Source organism: Hesperophylax consimilis, chromosome 3, assembly GCF_061612785.1.
Source record: "Hesperophylax consimilis isolate HC1 chromosome 3, BYU_Hcon_1.0, whole genome shotgun sequence".
Lineage (NCBI taxonomy): Eukaryota > Metazoa > Arthropoda > Insecta > Trichoptera > Limnephilidae > Hesperophylax > Hesperophylax consimilis.
Window position 1 is genome coordinate 14,300,309 of NC_142838.1, and position 16,453 is coordinate 14,316,761.

The 16,453-nt window shown below is 33.9% G+C and overlaps 1 protein-coding gene across 1 annotated transcript in view; it reads left to right on the plus strand.

Annotated features, from left to right (window-relative positions):
* Positions 1 to 6,674: 6,674 nt before the first annotated feature.
* The window catches only part of LOC149424999 (atrial natriuretic peptide-converting enzyme-like), a 94,255-nt gene continuing 84,476 nt past the window's right edge, over positions 6,675 to 16,453 (plus strand). Inside the window, exons 1-2 of the mRNA XM_089650899.1 lie at positions 6,675 to 7,435; positions 9,984 to 10,139. Of these exons, the coding sequence (XP_089507025.1) occupies positions 6,806 to 7,435; positions 9,984 to 10,139 (786 nt within the window). The 5' untranslated portion in view covers positions 6,675 to 6,805. The remainder of the gene's footprint in view (positions 7,436 to 9,983; positions 10,140 to 16,453) is intronic.

Sequence of the window (16,453 nt, forward strand, 5' to 3'; positions counted from 1 at the left end):
TAAAATAAAATGTTTTTTAACTCACTCCTGGGAAAATGGTCATTATATTTGTTGTATTTAATGATATAAAAATTGGAATTAAAATATTATCTTGAGTTGTACCTAGGTACTAAAAACAAACATTGAGAAATATAAAATTGGAGTGTTTAAATTTTATTTAATTTTGTAATATCTACTAAAAATATTTTTAGAAGGAGATTAGAGTAAACGAAAATATTAAAAGTTAGTAGACATAAATAATAATAATCCACATTCACGATATAGCTTAATATAGATATTATTATCTCTCCAATAGAGTAAAGATAATAAAAAGTAACTACCCGCAAATATCCGCAGCTGAAATCACTTACAATAGTTTTTACATAATTTCTATATATTGGTTTCCTGGAGAATTCAGGTGGACGAACTATATTTAAGTTTTTAAAAATGTATAAAAAAAACTTACTCTTGTTTTTCACACCGTAAAAATCCATAAAACATGAAATATAAAATTTTTAAAAAATAGGTATAATACAAACCAAAAAATGTCCAGTAAGGTTGCATAAAAATCAATTTACATTCAAATCACATCAAGATTATCCTCAAAAAGTATTTTCAATCATAGTCAGTGTTAATTTAAAACATCGTCAAAATTCTCGATGCCCCGTCAGTTCTATGGGAACGACTCGTCAGTTGGTTGGGTTGGGGATTAGTAGGTAAAAATATTTAAAAGCCTGAAGGGTTACCCGTTAAAACGTTTGCAGCGCCCTCCATTTGTATTACAAATATTTTACAATTTATTAACAGACTGTTCATACACAGGTATACTTTGTATGTATGTTCTTGGGAACACTTTGCAGAAAAATAATAACAGGTCTTTTGAGTGATTAAAATTCTTTTTCAGCTAAAGATTTTAAAGTTAGTAAGTAGAATATTATTGAAGCATTATCTCGATTGAAAAAAGGTACGAAATAAAAGCAGAAATCTGCTTCCAAAGGCAGCATAATCTCTCTAATGAGTGACTGGCGTCATGAAAATTTCAGAGTAAACTTTTATGAAAGTCAACGCAACTATTTTTAGATCATCATAAGCTGCAACATAGTTTGCTTTAAAAAAATTCAATGCACATATTGTAACTTTTTTCAGTGTGAATAAACCGTAAGAAACAAAGAATGGCAACTTGCCGATTATCACCGAGCTACGACCATACTTCACGGACTCTCAATGCGGCGAACCAATGAAAGTTATGCGTTTGACGTGTAGATAAAACAATGCGGGGCACCGTATTTTCGATTTGCCGTATGGGTTACGACGATGTTAGCGACCTTTTTTGTGCACGCGGTATCACACTAATAATGGTTCTTGGCTTATCTCCCTTATTGCAATTATTTGTGGAATAAACAATGCAAAATCTCAAACGAAGCCCCCTAGTGATGACTATCAGATATATAATTATAAAATAAACATTTCATTCTCCATTCGAAACGATGTCAGTGCAAAAAAATTATTTAGCGGTCTTAAAATGAAGGAATGCTTTCGATAAACATTTAACAAGTTAATAAGCAAAACATTTTTCCTAATCTTTTAATTTCTTATTTAATGCCACGACAAACACGCATTAGTTTTGAAACAAATAAACCTCTGTTTATTTTTATCGTTTCCGCTTCATTTAATAACGAGACAGACGTTTCAGTGCGATATTAAAAGGCAGTAAAAACATCTATAAAACGAAAAGTGTTAGAAGATCTTAAGATTTAACTCGCCTAAATGAAAATTCTCAGAAGAGGGTAATAAAAAGCACGGTTGTCAACTTTCTAAGCTTTAAAACTTAGTCTTATGGGAAAAGTTGTGTCGTAAAGATGAGTTTGCGAAAAAACGCCGTTTTGATTTTTTGTGTGTGATCTCATTGAAAATAAATAGTTTAGAATTCAAATAAATTTGCGGAATATTGATTACATGCGATTTTTCGGGGTATTGAAAATAATGCTTAAAAATTTCAATTTTATCATTACGCTTAAAAAAGGTTTTTTATACTATTTTTATAAATTTTATATTTTGACAAACTTATGGACAAATCAATGAATCAAACAAGTAAAAAAAATGACTGTGGTGGAAGTGAAACATGTTCTGTTTGTCAAAAGGCCAAACTATCTGATTTACACGAACTACTACCCTAGTGTAACAACAGCTTATTTGTAATGTTTGTTTTGTTGTTTAGATTGGCTGACGGTAGCATGGGCGCAGGGAGGGAGTATGGTGAGCCAGCAGCTACATCCTGACGCGCTAGGCCGTACGTCCACGCCGGCTGATCACAACTTCGACGCCAACAGAGCGAGGTATGCCGATGCCTTCTCCTTCTTATAGATGTTATTCTTCATAACCTCATCTTCTTCATCATCTTTGTATTCTCATCTTCTTCATCTCCTTCATTTTCTTAATCTTTTTTATCTTCTTCATCTTCTACGTTTCCTTCATCTTCTTAATCTTTTTTATCTTCTTCATCTTCTACGTTTCCTTCATCTTCTTAATCTTTTTTATCTTCTTCATCTTTCTTCAAAAAAAAAATCTATAGAATATAGAAATTGGCCTGATCTTACGTCAATGCAATAATAAGTTTAAAATTTTATTCAGTTATAAATAACTTTTTTTAAAAGTAAGCTGAATCTATAAATCGGCTAGAAAAGTAAAACTTGATATTTTTATCAAAATCGGCACGAAAAATATATACCTATGTCACCTCTGCCTTCATCTTTTTTAATTACTGTTCGTTAGCCGAAGATATTACACTATGTTTAACAATTTCCGCGAAGAATTTACTTACTATCTAAAGGAAGATATAATTGTTTCTCGGTAACGACGAGAGAAAATTGCTCATTAATATGTTATTATATTTTTGTGTTACATTTTGTAATCTATTTTCCAAGAATGCATCGAAGCTTATGATGTGATCTTACTGAGTGTTTTTATTGCTTCTCAGATGAATCAAATGAATATTGCTTATTAATAATAAACTAACAACTAACAAATAATAAGCTCTGTTCTGAATGCTCTCGGTATTTGCTTGGTTGTTTCTAGAATATGGAAACACCAACGAAGTTTATTGAGAAATTACTGCTTGTACATGTATATCGGAATAGGTACCTAATTGCATTTGTATGTAAGATGTGATCAGTAACAAGAAAAACTATCTTAGTTTAATACGTAACAGAATGTCTAGCTCCTTGACTCTTGATCTAGAGGATAGGGGTTCAAATCCTGCTTATCGGAAAGCTCATTTTGTCTCTCAGTCCAGAGTGGAAGATAACTTCAGAATCGTCCTGGTCAAAGACCATACCAAAGGCATAAAAATTGATTACATTTGTTTCCACTTAAATTCACTGTATTTGGTCGTATTTAAAAATAAATTATGATTTTTAAGAGCACATGAAAAACTCTTTCAGATTTTAGTGTTATAAAATTGCGTGATATAATTGTAACACAAACATGGATAAAGTTTTAGAGGTTGTTTTGCCGTGTAAACTGTAATTACCACTTTACACGACCCTAACAAACACTTTTTATGAGAAAAAAGTATCTTTGATATAATTCCCTTTTCTTCTAATATTTAATGAAAAAAAATTCAAGCCTTGACAAATATTTTTGAAATGCTAAAGTTTGTTGCATACAATTATTTTGTTTTCGGGAACGTCCGTAGTAAGTTTTTGTTTGCAACCTGAAAGCGTGGTGTTGTGTTTAAATCGTATATCCGTTATTAAAAATGAGATAGCGTGTATTTTATGAAGAGTCCGTATCAGACTGTGAGAAATAATATTGGTCTCGGGGTTAAAAACAGTAAGATGAAAGAGTTCATGTTGCATGTGAAGTTGAGTGCGCTGTGTTTGGCCAGATGCAGTCGTGCAGCGAGCCTAGCGGGCGGCGCGGGTGGGGACCGAGGACTGCTGTCTCTGCTTCGGCCGGCGCCCCCAGCCCGCAGGCACTCGGCCGGCTACTGTACCGCGCCTGCCAATGCCGGCGTGCCGGGCGCCGGTCCTGCCGGAGCGGGCGGGGGCTTCAAGTACTGCCCGTCTGACGCACTGCCCTACTGCCCGCCGTCGAGGCCCTCGCGGCTGCAGCAGAAGCCGATTCAAATTCAGATTCCGGTATAATTATTTTATTCATCGGTTTAGTGTTGTAGTTAGGCCGGTTTGTTTCACAGAATTTGTTTAGTAAACAATTCATCATATTTCAAAGCTAATTTTCAAGATCTGTGAAGGTTCTATTCGAGTTCTGTTGTAACACAAAATTAAAATATTAACAGAACTTGATTAGAATTTTTCAGAACTTTAACTTTAATTAAATTCGATGAATTGTTCAAATTCTGTGAAACAACCCATCCTTAGTGCTGTGTGTAGTTATTTAGTTGATAGAGTTCAACAGAGTTGTGATTGGGAGTTTGACGATGTTTCCTGGTACCACAACTTGACTTGACTACCGAGATATAGACTTTTTCCCAAAAAGATAACCCTTAAATATATAACCCTAAATATAATAAATATTTAACCCTTGATTTACCCGGTGACTTCATACATACACAATTTACCTGGTGGAGTCCCCAGGACTTCCGGAAATAAAATCGTTAATTTAACATGAAATAAAACACTTCTTTAAATGACGTGCTAATTACATTTGTTTATTATATATTTGGTTTTGCAATGACATAGGTTTTTACTTAAAATTATAGAATCACGGCCTTTTATTAAGTAACTTCTAGAATATGGCACTTTTTGTAACTAAATTACGAGACCTAACTTCTAGTCTCAACATTTCAAAAACAAAACTATTTTTTAAAGAAATATAACAAAAACATAATCAATTCTTATAAAAAGCAACAACAAAAAACCTTTTGTTCGAACAAAAAAACAAGGTGCAAGACCTTCTAGTCACGGAGGGTGACACAGTAATTGCATATTTTTTTGTACAGCCAAGGCACACAGTCTTAGTACAACTATGGCAAATATATACAGTTTTCTTTTTTAGACGCGGTGGACACAGGTGACAATACTGTAAATAGGCTAAAACTGTAACATTAATACCCTAGCGAGATTACTCACCTATCGGAGCCACGCACATCGTCGTCCGCTCTCCCTTACATTTGGAGTATCACTGCGTGAAGGTACTGGAACGCACAATTTGTAATTCAAAAAACAAACGGTTTTATGAGCGCTAAAAGTTTTCAATGGAGTCCCAGGGACCTACCGGATAAATCAAGGGTTAAATAATAGTTCAGCCCTTGTCCAGAATAATATTGTGTCCATCAACAATCTTGTTTTGAGAAAAAAATCGGAAGCAGTAATTCTTAAGAGTTGTAAATGCAAAGTGGTGAAGAAAGACAATTGAATTAGAATTTATGGTGAATTTGTGGAAAAATGTTGTAAATGAAAATTTTACTCACTACATTATTCCATATATTGTTTTTTTTACTCTGCTTCATTAAATAGTGCCCTGCAGAAGATAATATTATATAATAATAGATATTGAGGTATTTGAGCTTAGCAGTCAAATAACAATATGAATAATTCAAACGATTTATAACGAGATATTATTGTTATCATTATTCCACAAATCCGTTTTAACGTGGAAAAAAAAAGGCTAACATTTTTTCTGAACATTTACTACTTTTCTAAATCCTTCAGCTTCCTGGCTTTTAAGTCTTTTCAGTTGAAGCCATAATATGTCCGTTTTCTCATTTTATTTCCGTGAATTTTAATTCACTATTTAAAACGCTCCGTGATTTAGACAAATAACATTTTACAACGTTCTTCCGTAAACCATCTTAAAATCTTTAAAATGCTGCCATAGGCGTAAGTAATTATCGTTACCATAATAACTTCCTTAAGAGTTGCACAATATCATACCCTACATTATTTCACCGATCAATTAACATTTAGAGTTTTGTTGGATACAACATTATTCCGGGCAAGGGCTCAAATATTAGGTGTGTCTACCACTGATGTTGTTTGTAGGAAGGTTGTTCTCTAATTAAGAAAAAAAAATATTTTGCCTTTTCAACCACTTGGAAAACTTGAAATGAGAAAAGCCAAAGGTTCATAAAAACTTTCACACCCTCATTGTGGTTACAATCTTCAATAAACATCCAGTGGATGTTTAGTGGCGTGTTTAGGTTCAGTGTTCAATGTGTTGATTTATCACGTGCGTCCCAGATAATATAGTGATAACACCGCTATTGTTCTATCTCCGGCTTGAGTCGAATGACAAGTCAAGACATCGCTGAACAATACTATTGCCAAGACGAGAGATATTAAGATTTACGCGCTCGTGTTACGACATCAAGAACAGCGGTTGATAGACAGATTGAGAACACTGTAATACAAGGTGAAGTATGGATAGTGGATATATACTTAGCTCTGCCAAATAAGATTATGTATAAGGTTGAAAAATCACGCAATAGAGTTTTTTCAGAGAATAGATAAGTTTACTAACTTTTAACAACACAATAACAACATTAATAGTTTAATGATTTCATTTTAAAATTAGAAAAATCTGCTTTAATATTGTGTCCTGTTTTGTAAAAAAAATATTCTGTTCGTAGGTTATACAAAGGCCGACACCACCACCACCGATTCCTTTGAGGGTTCCCGCAGTCCCCAAGAGATCTCCTGTGGCTCCTACGGCACCCCCAGTACCTCCACTCGTAGTCCCTCCCCCACCGCGGCGCTCTAGTCCCCAGCCCCCTTTGGCCCCTCGGGTCACTCCGCCCGCACCGCCCCCTCCCCCTCCGCCGGCCAGGAACCTTCCTCCACCTGATAAGAATAGTCACCTCTATACCATGTTCACCCCTAAACAACCAAACCGCTCCAGAGAAAACCAAAACCCCCCGTCATCGAGAAAGCAGCAAAACCAAACCGAACAACCCTTCGCCAACATGCAGTACAGAACAGACAACTTCGAGAATTGCAACAATAACCTCACAGGAAACATTATAAACGGATGCCAAAACGAGCAAGACCATAACCAAAATATGCAAAAGACCAACTCGTACAAGAAAAACGTGCAGTCATCGCAAAAGAACATAAACCAAGTGATGCAAGACAGTATGAACTCGAATAGGAAGATATCTAATGTTCCACCTCCATTGACTTCTGTACCATCGAACCAGAGCAATGGAGGAAAGGTGTCACTCAGACAAGACTCCAGCGTCTCGAGCGACAGCTTTAGTCAGACGTCGTCTCCGAGCTACACGACCAAGACCATGGAGGCCCCGCTGCTGCCTCACCACCACACCACCAAGAGCAGCCGTCTGTGCTCCAAGCTGGGCCCAGCGCCGCCCGCACCCCCACCTGCGTCCTCCGAGAGCGGGGGCGGGGGATCACCCCTCACCAAAAGCGCCTCCACCCCCGCCAGCCTTCAGACCATCGTCAGATTCCAGAATGGATCCAATATGTCTCTGCACCACAAGGTAAGTTATTTTATGAGTAAGGTGTTTGATATACGACATGACAATAATTATCACTTCACATTTGACGGGGTATATATGGGAGCTAGAAATTCTACACTACGTTAATACATAAAAAAATTAATAAATGGGTCACATGTAAAAATACTTATTTTAATTTAGGTTTTATCTTTGTGACATTTATAAAAAAATAATACATACCGAAGTTAATCCGGTCGTTCTGGAACTGTTTTATTAATATCTCGTATTTTATATTTTAGGGGCTTAAATCTATCGACACCCAGTTAAGCTCTCTTTGACAAGATAAACAATATAGCCGAAACAGTTTCACGATATTCGAGGATATTCGTGACAGGAAGCAACCTGAACAAATTGATAAACTTCAAATAAACCAAAAGAATTGGAAAACAGTCACAATTGGAATCATAAAAAAAACATTTATTCATTTTGCGATTTTGCGATTGTAACACTGTTAGTAAAACCGTAATATTCCTTCTATATCCTCTTTCGGCACGTAAACCAAGCCATTTTAGTTTTGTAAGATGAGCTTTGATATTAATAACGTGTCACTGTGTTCGTACACACTAATCTCCGAAACCGCCCAACCGATTTCAATTAGATTTTTTAAACGTATATGGCTGGTTCCAGCTTGAAATATAGGATAGTTTTAGACTCGATAGAAGGCGCTGTTGTCAAGATAAAAAAAATACATAATTTTTTTTTTTCTGATATAAAATCCTTTAGTTCCATTTCATGACTGCATCTATTTATTTTTTATCACGATTTTTAGGGGAAGTAACAATTTTTTTTAAATTTTATTCACAACTGAAGTGCCCCAGCAACAATCTTTTGTTTGGCGGATATTCTAGGTTCGATTCCCAGTTGAGACCGTCACCCTTAATTGTTCTTTGTCTCGATCTATTTATTACATATGTCATTTAAATTTATTAGTACTCCACATCTTCTTCAATGATACAACCATTTGTATTAATTAAGTGATATGTTAAAGCTGTCGACAGAATATTCTAATTTTTTATCCTGGACAGCGAGGAGTACATAGTATGGTAGTTATTCATACATTTTTATCAATGAAAAAAATTCTTTCGTCTAATAATCTGGTATTGGTGGAAACCTTAAATAAAACTGAAAAGCAACGGAATGAAAAGCAAAAATGCTACAAATGGATACAAATTTTAGCAAAAATGCCCGTTAAATCATATTACACTTTCTGTGTTTTTTTTTTGACGTTTTTATCTGGTAAAGCTGTGCAATTTTGTAACGTCTAAGTAGTTCACCGTTTGAAGGTATTCACTTTTTCAAGTAAGCTGATCTTCTCTTTAGGTATATGTATAATGTTAGTGCTTGTTTCTTTCTGGAAAGTTATTCATTTTGTAGGTAAAAACGATAAGTGAAATTATGTATAATTATTTTTAACAACCTGCTATATGCTGCTTTTAATGATCTTGACATTACATTTGATATTTGGTAGATTACAGACTTTAAAGTAGATGTTTTAACTGATTTACATGAATATCCTTTATCCCGGTTAATGCTAGATATTGCATGATTTTTGGCACATTGATATAAATTGGCTCGCTTATTTAGGATACTAGTATAACCAATCAGCCAATTCATAAAATAACATTATAATTTAACCAAATATATATATTATAACTTCTAGCACAATGAGAAAAACATCAAATGACACAGTTGAATGAACATAGTTTGATCGTTCGTTGGGGTTAAGACGTAATTATTTAAATAGGTAAGGGATAGAAAGGTATGAAAATTGAAAGCTGAATCAGATTAGAGAATAACTTTTTGTTTAGTCTGAAACCGGTGAATATTACTGAGATTTGTCATTTACCAAGGACGGGTTGTTTCGGAGAATTTTAAAAATTCTTCAAATTTCAACGTTCATTTTCGGGTTCTGTGAAACTCCGATTCAAGTTCTGTTATTATATCATTATAAGCTAGCTGCTTGACAGAACTGAAATAATAGTAGAACTTGAAAAAATCTTCCACAAAACTTGAAAATAAACTTTTAAATTTGAAGAATTGTTCAAATTCTCCGAAACAACCGGTTCTAAGTTATTTTTTAAAAAGTAGGTCATTATCTTCCAAGTTTCAATTTAATGTGTTATATATTTAATGTGCCCTGGTTTAAATCTTGGTTTTGACTATAAATAATTTTAAGTGAAAATGGAAATAATGGTGTTTTTTTTTAAATCCGATGTGTAAACACTATGCTGTAAAGTTGGGAAAAGTACCGCAAGTACAATTTAGTACTTTGCCGATGAAATGTGTTTTTTTTCGCTGGAATAGCCGTTTTGTCTCAATGATTCGAACTTTTTTAATAATCGAGACAAAATGACTTTTTTTTAAGTCGACCCCCCTACGCTTTTGTCTGACCAATACAAAATGAAACGTTTATGTCCTGACCGCGGGAAAAAGCAGTTATGTTTCCCTAAAGTGTGGCCATTATGAATGATCGAGACAAAATGACTGCTTCTGACTTGGCAACTTGTTTAATTGTTTTTGTGATTGGCAGATAATCCGCGACATGAGAAGGTCATCCAACCCCTATGTGACGCAGGGCCGCCTGAAGTTTCGCTTCGCGCAGGTGGTGGTCAACGTGATCGCGCTGTTGGCCATCGCTGGAGGCTTCTGCGCCTACTTCCGGGCCTACCCCTCCATCCAGGTGAGCGTTAGTACCATTCATATTTTATTTATATTGTATAAATGTATCACTTTAAGCCGCTTCAGATTATTCCTTAGCCATTTTGAATTTATGTATTTATTTATTAACGGACATCGTCCAAATTACAAAATAATAACACGAATACAGTAAAATGAAAAATACGGGAGTAGAAAAAGGTACATGAAAGCAAAGACATATGGTAGAAATAATATAAGAAAATAAAGTGACAAGTCGAATCAAGTCAAGAATACGCCGTGGGTCAGGACCACAGGACACTTATAATATTCCGTCACTTGTTTAGCGACTGGCAAAAATCATTCAGACTTATCCCAAAAAAGTTAAGGTTTTGACTTGAGTTGACCAGTCTACACATTCTGGAAAATGATGAATAATATCCATAATTTGTCGAATGATGGTTGAGGAAGAGCAGTTCATTATTTCTGAGTCTTTGCGAGGGGACATTGAAGGGAATGAGTTGCAGTAGAGTATGTGAATCAATAATACCATTTATAATTTTGAAGAAGCAAATGAGGTCATTTCTTTCCCGACGGACTTCCAAAGGAGAGGGGCTTAGAGTTAGTTCAATTTCATCATGTGAGTATTTGCCTTTTTCTAAACCTAGCGTCCTAGCAATCCCTCTTAAGAACCGATGTTGAACAGATTCAATGCGTCAAATGTGGACAGCATAAAAAAGAGACCAAATAACACAAGCATATTCAAGATGGGGGCGAACCAAGGAGCAGTAAAGAGTTCTAAGGGTATTTACGTTTTTGAAGTCTGAAGTGATTCTAGTGATGAAACCAAGTAGTTTGAGGGATTTATTAACGATTGTAATTATGTGATCCCAAAAAGAAAGCTTGCTATCAAGAGAGACACCAAGGTCTTTAATAGATGTAACAGTTGTTAAGCAAATATTATTAAGTTTGTATTCGAAGACAATCGGTTTTTTTGATCTAAAGAAGGACATAATTTTGCATTTATCGACATTAAGTTTCAAACAATTAATTTTACACCAATCGTTGAAAGAGTCGATATTCGATTGGAAAAGGAGGCAGTCATCGTGATTTTTTATTATCTTTAGAATCTTATTGTCGTCCGCAAAAAGCCAAAAGCGTGTAAGAGAAAAAATACTAATAATTCCGTTTGTAAACAAGTTTAAAAGAAGTTATTATTATTGTATAATAATGATTGGATTATTTGTATAGCGCCGTTTTTGTGAAATCACCTCAAAGCCGCAAAATAATTTGGTATTTGTGGAAACTTATAAATAAAAGGTAAAAATAACGAAATGGACAGCATAAAAATGGTAAAAACTTGTACAAATGTTGGCCAAAAAGGCCCAACACCCCCTAGAATTAACAGTTTTGGAAAGGGAAATGTTGGATAATATTTTCATTCAGTTCCTACGTTAAATTCGTGGTGGCATTCTACAGTAGGTAATTTTGTTTTAAAATATTTTTGTTTTTTTTTCAAACAAGTAGAAATTTTTAAAAAATAACCCGCCTCTGAATAAAAAATACAAAAACTCGAATCTCAAAATTATGAATACAGGAAACCTAGTAAGAAATATTACATTATTTTCTTCTTAGTATTTCCCCCAAACTTACATAGTAAATAACATTCAAATAATGTGCATGTTTAGAAATCCTTTTGTTGCTTATTTTCATAATGTTTTAAATACCGATCCATTTTGTCCTTAATTTCACGATCACAATCACCCATCACTATATCTGCTTCCATTTACTAATATCAATTTTTAAAATAAAATTACCATAAATATAATAAAATTTATGAAGAAAATCATGATATGATTAACCTTTAACTATGGACGTCGGGTCTCAGAGGCCCAACCCCTTCTTCAATTTCTCGGAATAAACACCTTCTCCGCGCGTGCCATCCCCGCGCGTCTCAGTAGCTTCAGTTTTAGTTGTGTTATGACCAAGGAGGGAGAAGGTCACGTCATCCGGCACTTATTACGTGAGTAATAATCATTTTAAATTTGATCAGGGCCTGGGAGACCCGTTGACTATAATTTCCATACAAATATACTCGGGCCTATGTGACCCGTCTACTATAATTTTCTTACATTTTAGTATTATAATCTTTTTCAATTTGTTCTAGATTTAAGTGGAGTAAATGCTTACGTCTTGTTCAATCAGGAACAGGAAAAGAAAATATAATTAATAATAATTTTTCAAAAAAGAGGTGATTTTTTGAAAACTTAAGCGCGGTCTCTAGTCCTGCCACATGCTCAAAGACGAGTTTTATGCACAAAGTTGCCTAGAGAATTGAGGTTGACAATTACTCGAATATTAGGTGCAGATGTGCCCCCAGCGGCAATACAGGCTGAAGAAGTTGGTCCTAAAAATCGTAAAAGATGTAGATTTTGCCCATCAAAGCTCTCTAGAAAGACAACCCATGCCTGTATTAACTGCAAGAAGCCAGTGAAGCCAGTTTGTCTTCCAAGCCTCTATGTTCTGAGTGCCAGTAATTTTACATAAGTTTGATCCTTGTGAGAATTTTTATTTTATTTCTTTCAGAAGTTTTTTTTATGACTTTTTGTTACTGTTTCTTTTATTAGCTAGGAAAAATTATTGGTTTTGATTTTTGTAATACCTACTATAATTAAGGAGCCTTAATATGATCTCAAGTCAATTAAGACTGAAAACTGACTAGGTTTGTTAAATTTGGAGATAATTATTAAAATATGAATAAAATTTGATTATTTTTATTACTCGATCTTTTATTTATAAATACTTTCTACATATAAACTCCTTGCTTAAGTCAGATTGGTCCAGGTTTGAAAATTAGAAGAATTTTGTGAAGGGGTCTGTGTGACCCGACGTCCATGGGAGTGTGATTTTTTTTTCACGTCCATAGTTAAAGGTTAAATAAATAAACTGCATCTCGTAGTCCATTCGTTGTAATTTCTCGTGAAATAACTAAAGCCTTTAAATTACCTTCAACAACTTAAGTTTGGTAAATAAATCAATACATTCTAGCAATTCTGCGTAGTCTTTTTTTATTTTGTGTCTGAAGTTCAGACTCTGAACATTTTAAATATTTTTTTAAAATTTATAAAGTTATAATTATTCTGAAAATAATTTCATTAGTATTCTTCTCCTGTTCAATTTAAGTATTTAAATTCTTTACCCACGAGCATAGACGGAATTTCTTAAACAGGACGAACATTAATCAAAATTCTCGACACAAAGGTTAAGACGAGACAATACACTAAAATAAAACCAGAATCTTAACGACGTAAGTAAAGCAGCCGTGCACAAAAATATGCGACACGCGACACTAGTGTGTTAGAGAGACCTGAGGTTGAATTTTCCCTATCAAATCTCTAAAATAAAGTGGGAATCTTAACGACATAAGAGATGAAGTTGTGTGGAAACAATAATCGGCGAGCGGCCCAGCGTAATGGATGGACCTACGGTCCACTTTGCTCTAGCAGTCAGCCAATCGATCTTTCCGTGTTTTATAATAATAATAATGATTGGATTATTTATATAGCGCCGTTTTCGTGAGAAAATCACCTCAAGGGCGCTTAACAACTTAATTTATGCATTGATCACTTAGACTTAATTACTTTTGGTTTATAACTAAGTTTCATAGATAGAGAGAGACTTATAACTAAGACTAATGTCGAGTGATTTACAACTAAGACTTTTAACTAATGACTTAAGCTATACATATTTTTATGAACAAGTGGGCATTTACACAATACCGCTATAATACGACTTACAACTACGGCTTAAACTAGAGATTAACGACTAACATACATATTTAATTTATATTTAAAAATACCAAGTGTTATGATTTCTGCCCGTGGTGTCAGTTATAAAATATTATTAAAAAAAACATTTTACGCGTAATAAACGGTTAATAACGGTGAAAAAAAAAAGTCAAGTTTAAAAATCCCCTGGACTGAGCAATGAAATACTACTGATGAAAAAAAAAATAAAAAAAGGTTATCATTCTGGATACGACAAGTTGAAAAGGTGAGTCTTTAGTTTTGCTCGGAACTCAGATGAGCTGTCGATCTTTCGCAAATATGAAGGAAGTTTGTTTCAAGCTGTTGGGCCTGCTACTGCAAAAGCTCGGTCTCCAAAATTGGTATTGTGATTGCGCATAGGTACTGAAAGTCTACCTATGGCTGTTGAAGATGCTGATCGAAGCGTTGCTTGCCTAACATTAACATGTTCATTATTTTATTTTTTCTTATGAAAGTATTACTTAAATCTCAAATGTTTTTCCCCTCAGGAAAGTACTAATAAATCGTGTAAAAAAATAAAATCTGGTGCTAACCGTTAATTTTAGAGTTAAAAACCTTTTATAAAATTTTCAAAACGTTTTACATAAAATATTTTAATGGTAAGGTCCCGTTTTTATTAATCTTAAACGTAAATAACTTACTTTGTAAGGATCTCTCTAGAAACATTAGACATTTTAGTAAAACTATCATCAGAACTAATTAAAATGTGAGCGTCGAGCAAATCCCCGTAATTAGAGTCTTGTGTCGTCTTAAGAAACCTTCAAAATTTTAAATGTCTCATAATCCCTAATTTCCTTTAACAACCCTTAGAAGCACCCCTTGAAGTAGTTGTTGGAATACCTTTAGCTAAATAATCTCTCTAAACAAATATTTAATGGGGTTCTACAAACACATTGAAATAGGGAAAAACATTATAACATTATATAATTTTAAAGTGTAGAATTGGTCAATTCTTAAGGAATTTAATAAATCTTTCTTGTTTTGAAATGAGAGTAGAAATTTTATGTTGACTTTTATTATTCAAGAAAAAGCAACACTGTCAATCTACATAGGTGACCTCTGTCTGTGACAGAGCGCTAAGCTTCTTTTTCTCGAGGTCACAAATTATTGATGCATTGGAATGGATGCTTGTAATATAACTGGTATATTTTATATTATCACCATGTTTCATGTGAACTTTAGTAAAATATTTTCATGAGTGATAAATTAGAATTCCAGCTGTTCAGTAAAGAAACTGTGAATATTAAGCTATCGAGCTTCTGCCAAACCTTCCTCTTTTAGATCCTTTTCTCCCACCTCGGCATAACGTTATAATCAAAACAATGTGATATTATAGTTATTATTAACACCAAGAGTGTTGCGTTGTAATAAGTAAAAATGTAACATTGTTTGCTGTTTAAAATGTGAGTCATAATTAATCCTAAAGGTCCTTTAAGGTTAATCCTAAAGAAAAAACCTTCAGTCGTAAACGATTTTTGTTAAATGGACTAAACGTTTTGTCCAAAAATTGTTTCAAATTAAATTAATTTGGTCTTTTATGGGTTAAAAATAATTTCCAGAAAAAAGAGTTAAAATTTTGATAATATTTTCCCGTTTATTATGACGGAATTAGTTTACCGTAGTTACATTTTATAGGAAAAAGATTACAAAATATAATTTTTTTCGTTATTATAGAAAATGATTTATCAAAATTATTTGATTTCTCTCATGCATCTGTTTAACAGTGGCATCCTTATCTAAAACGATGCAGAAGGTTGCTTCAATTCTGAAAAATGCCAACTCACCATAACGAATCCGAGAGTATATTTCACTCTGCAACGATTTGCACATATGCCTACTATTCAACATATATTTATTAATGTAAAAAATATATAGGTAGGTACATATACTTATACATAAAAATATATATTTTTAATTCCTTCGCCCGGTTTGAAACCACCATTTGTGTGCCGAGAAGCGAATAGTTTCGGTATATAATAATATGGAGCATTTCAAGGTATACATCGTAGTTATGTAAGTTCCTCTTTTCTCTACATTCAATTATCATTATAGGACCACAAAAAGTACTGAATTTTTTTTCTTCATTTTCTGAAATTTGAATAAATATTTTTACTACGAAATTTCACCTCAGAATTATTTTTAAAGCTTTATGTTAATAATAATGCAAGTAGGTACCTACTTTAAATAAAGACTTCGTGAACAGTATATCGATCTTCAGGAATTGTTTAAATTTAAACTTCAGATGTTCTGGTTCATTCTGCTTGAATCATAATGTAAAATAATATTGAACAAAGCTTATCTTATTCAGTGCCTACTATTTGCGGAGGTGCTTAAACACGACGAATCAAATTTATTCTGATCATAATTACTATTCCGGACGTGTTAGTAAAAGCTTTTGTTCTCTAGTAGGAACATCGAACTAAAATCCGAAAAATACGACCAGTGCCAATTGCCCGGCACTCTGTAAATCTGTAGGACGTAGGTAGCCAAAGAAAAAAGCTCTCCAAAGTTGGAGAGAGTCGGAAACTAGGTCACTCCA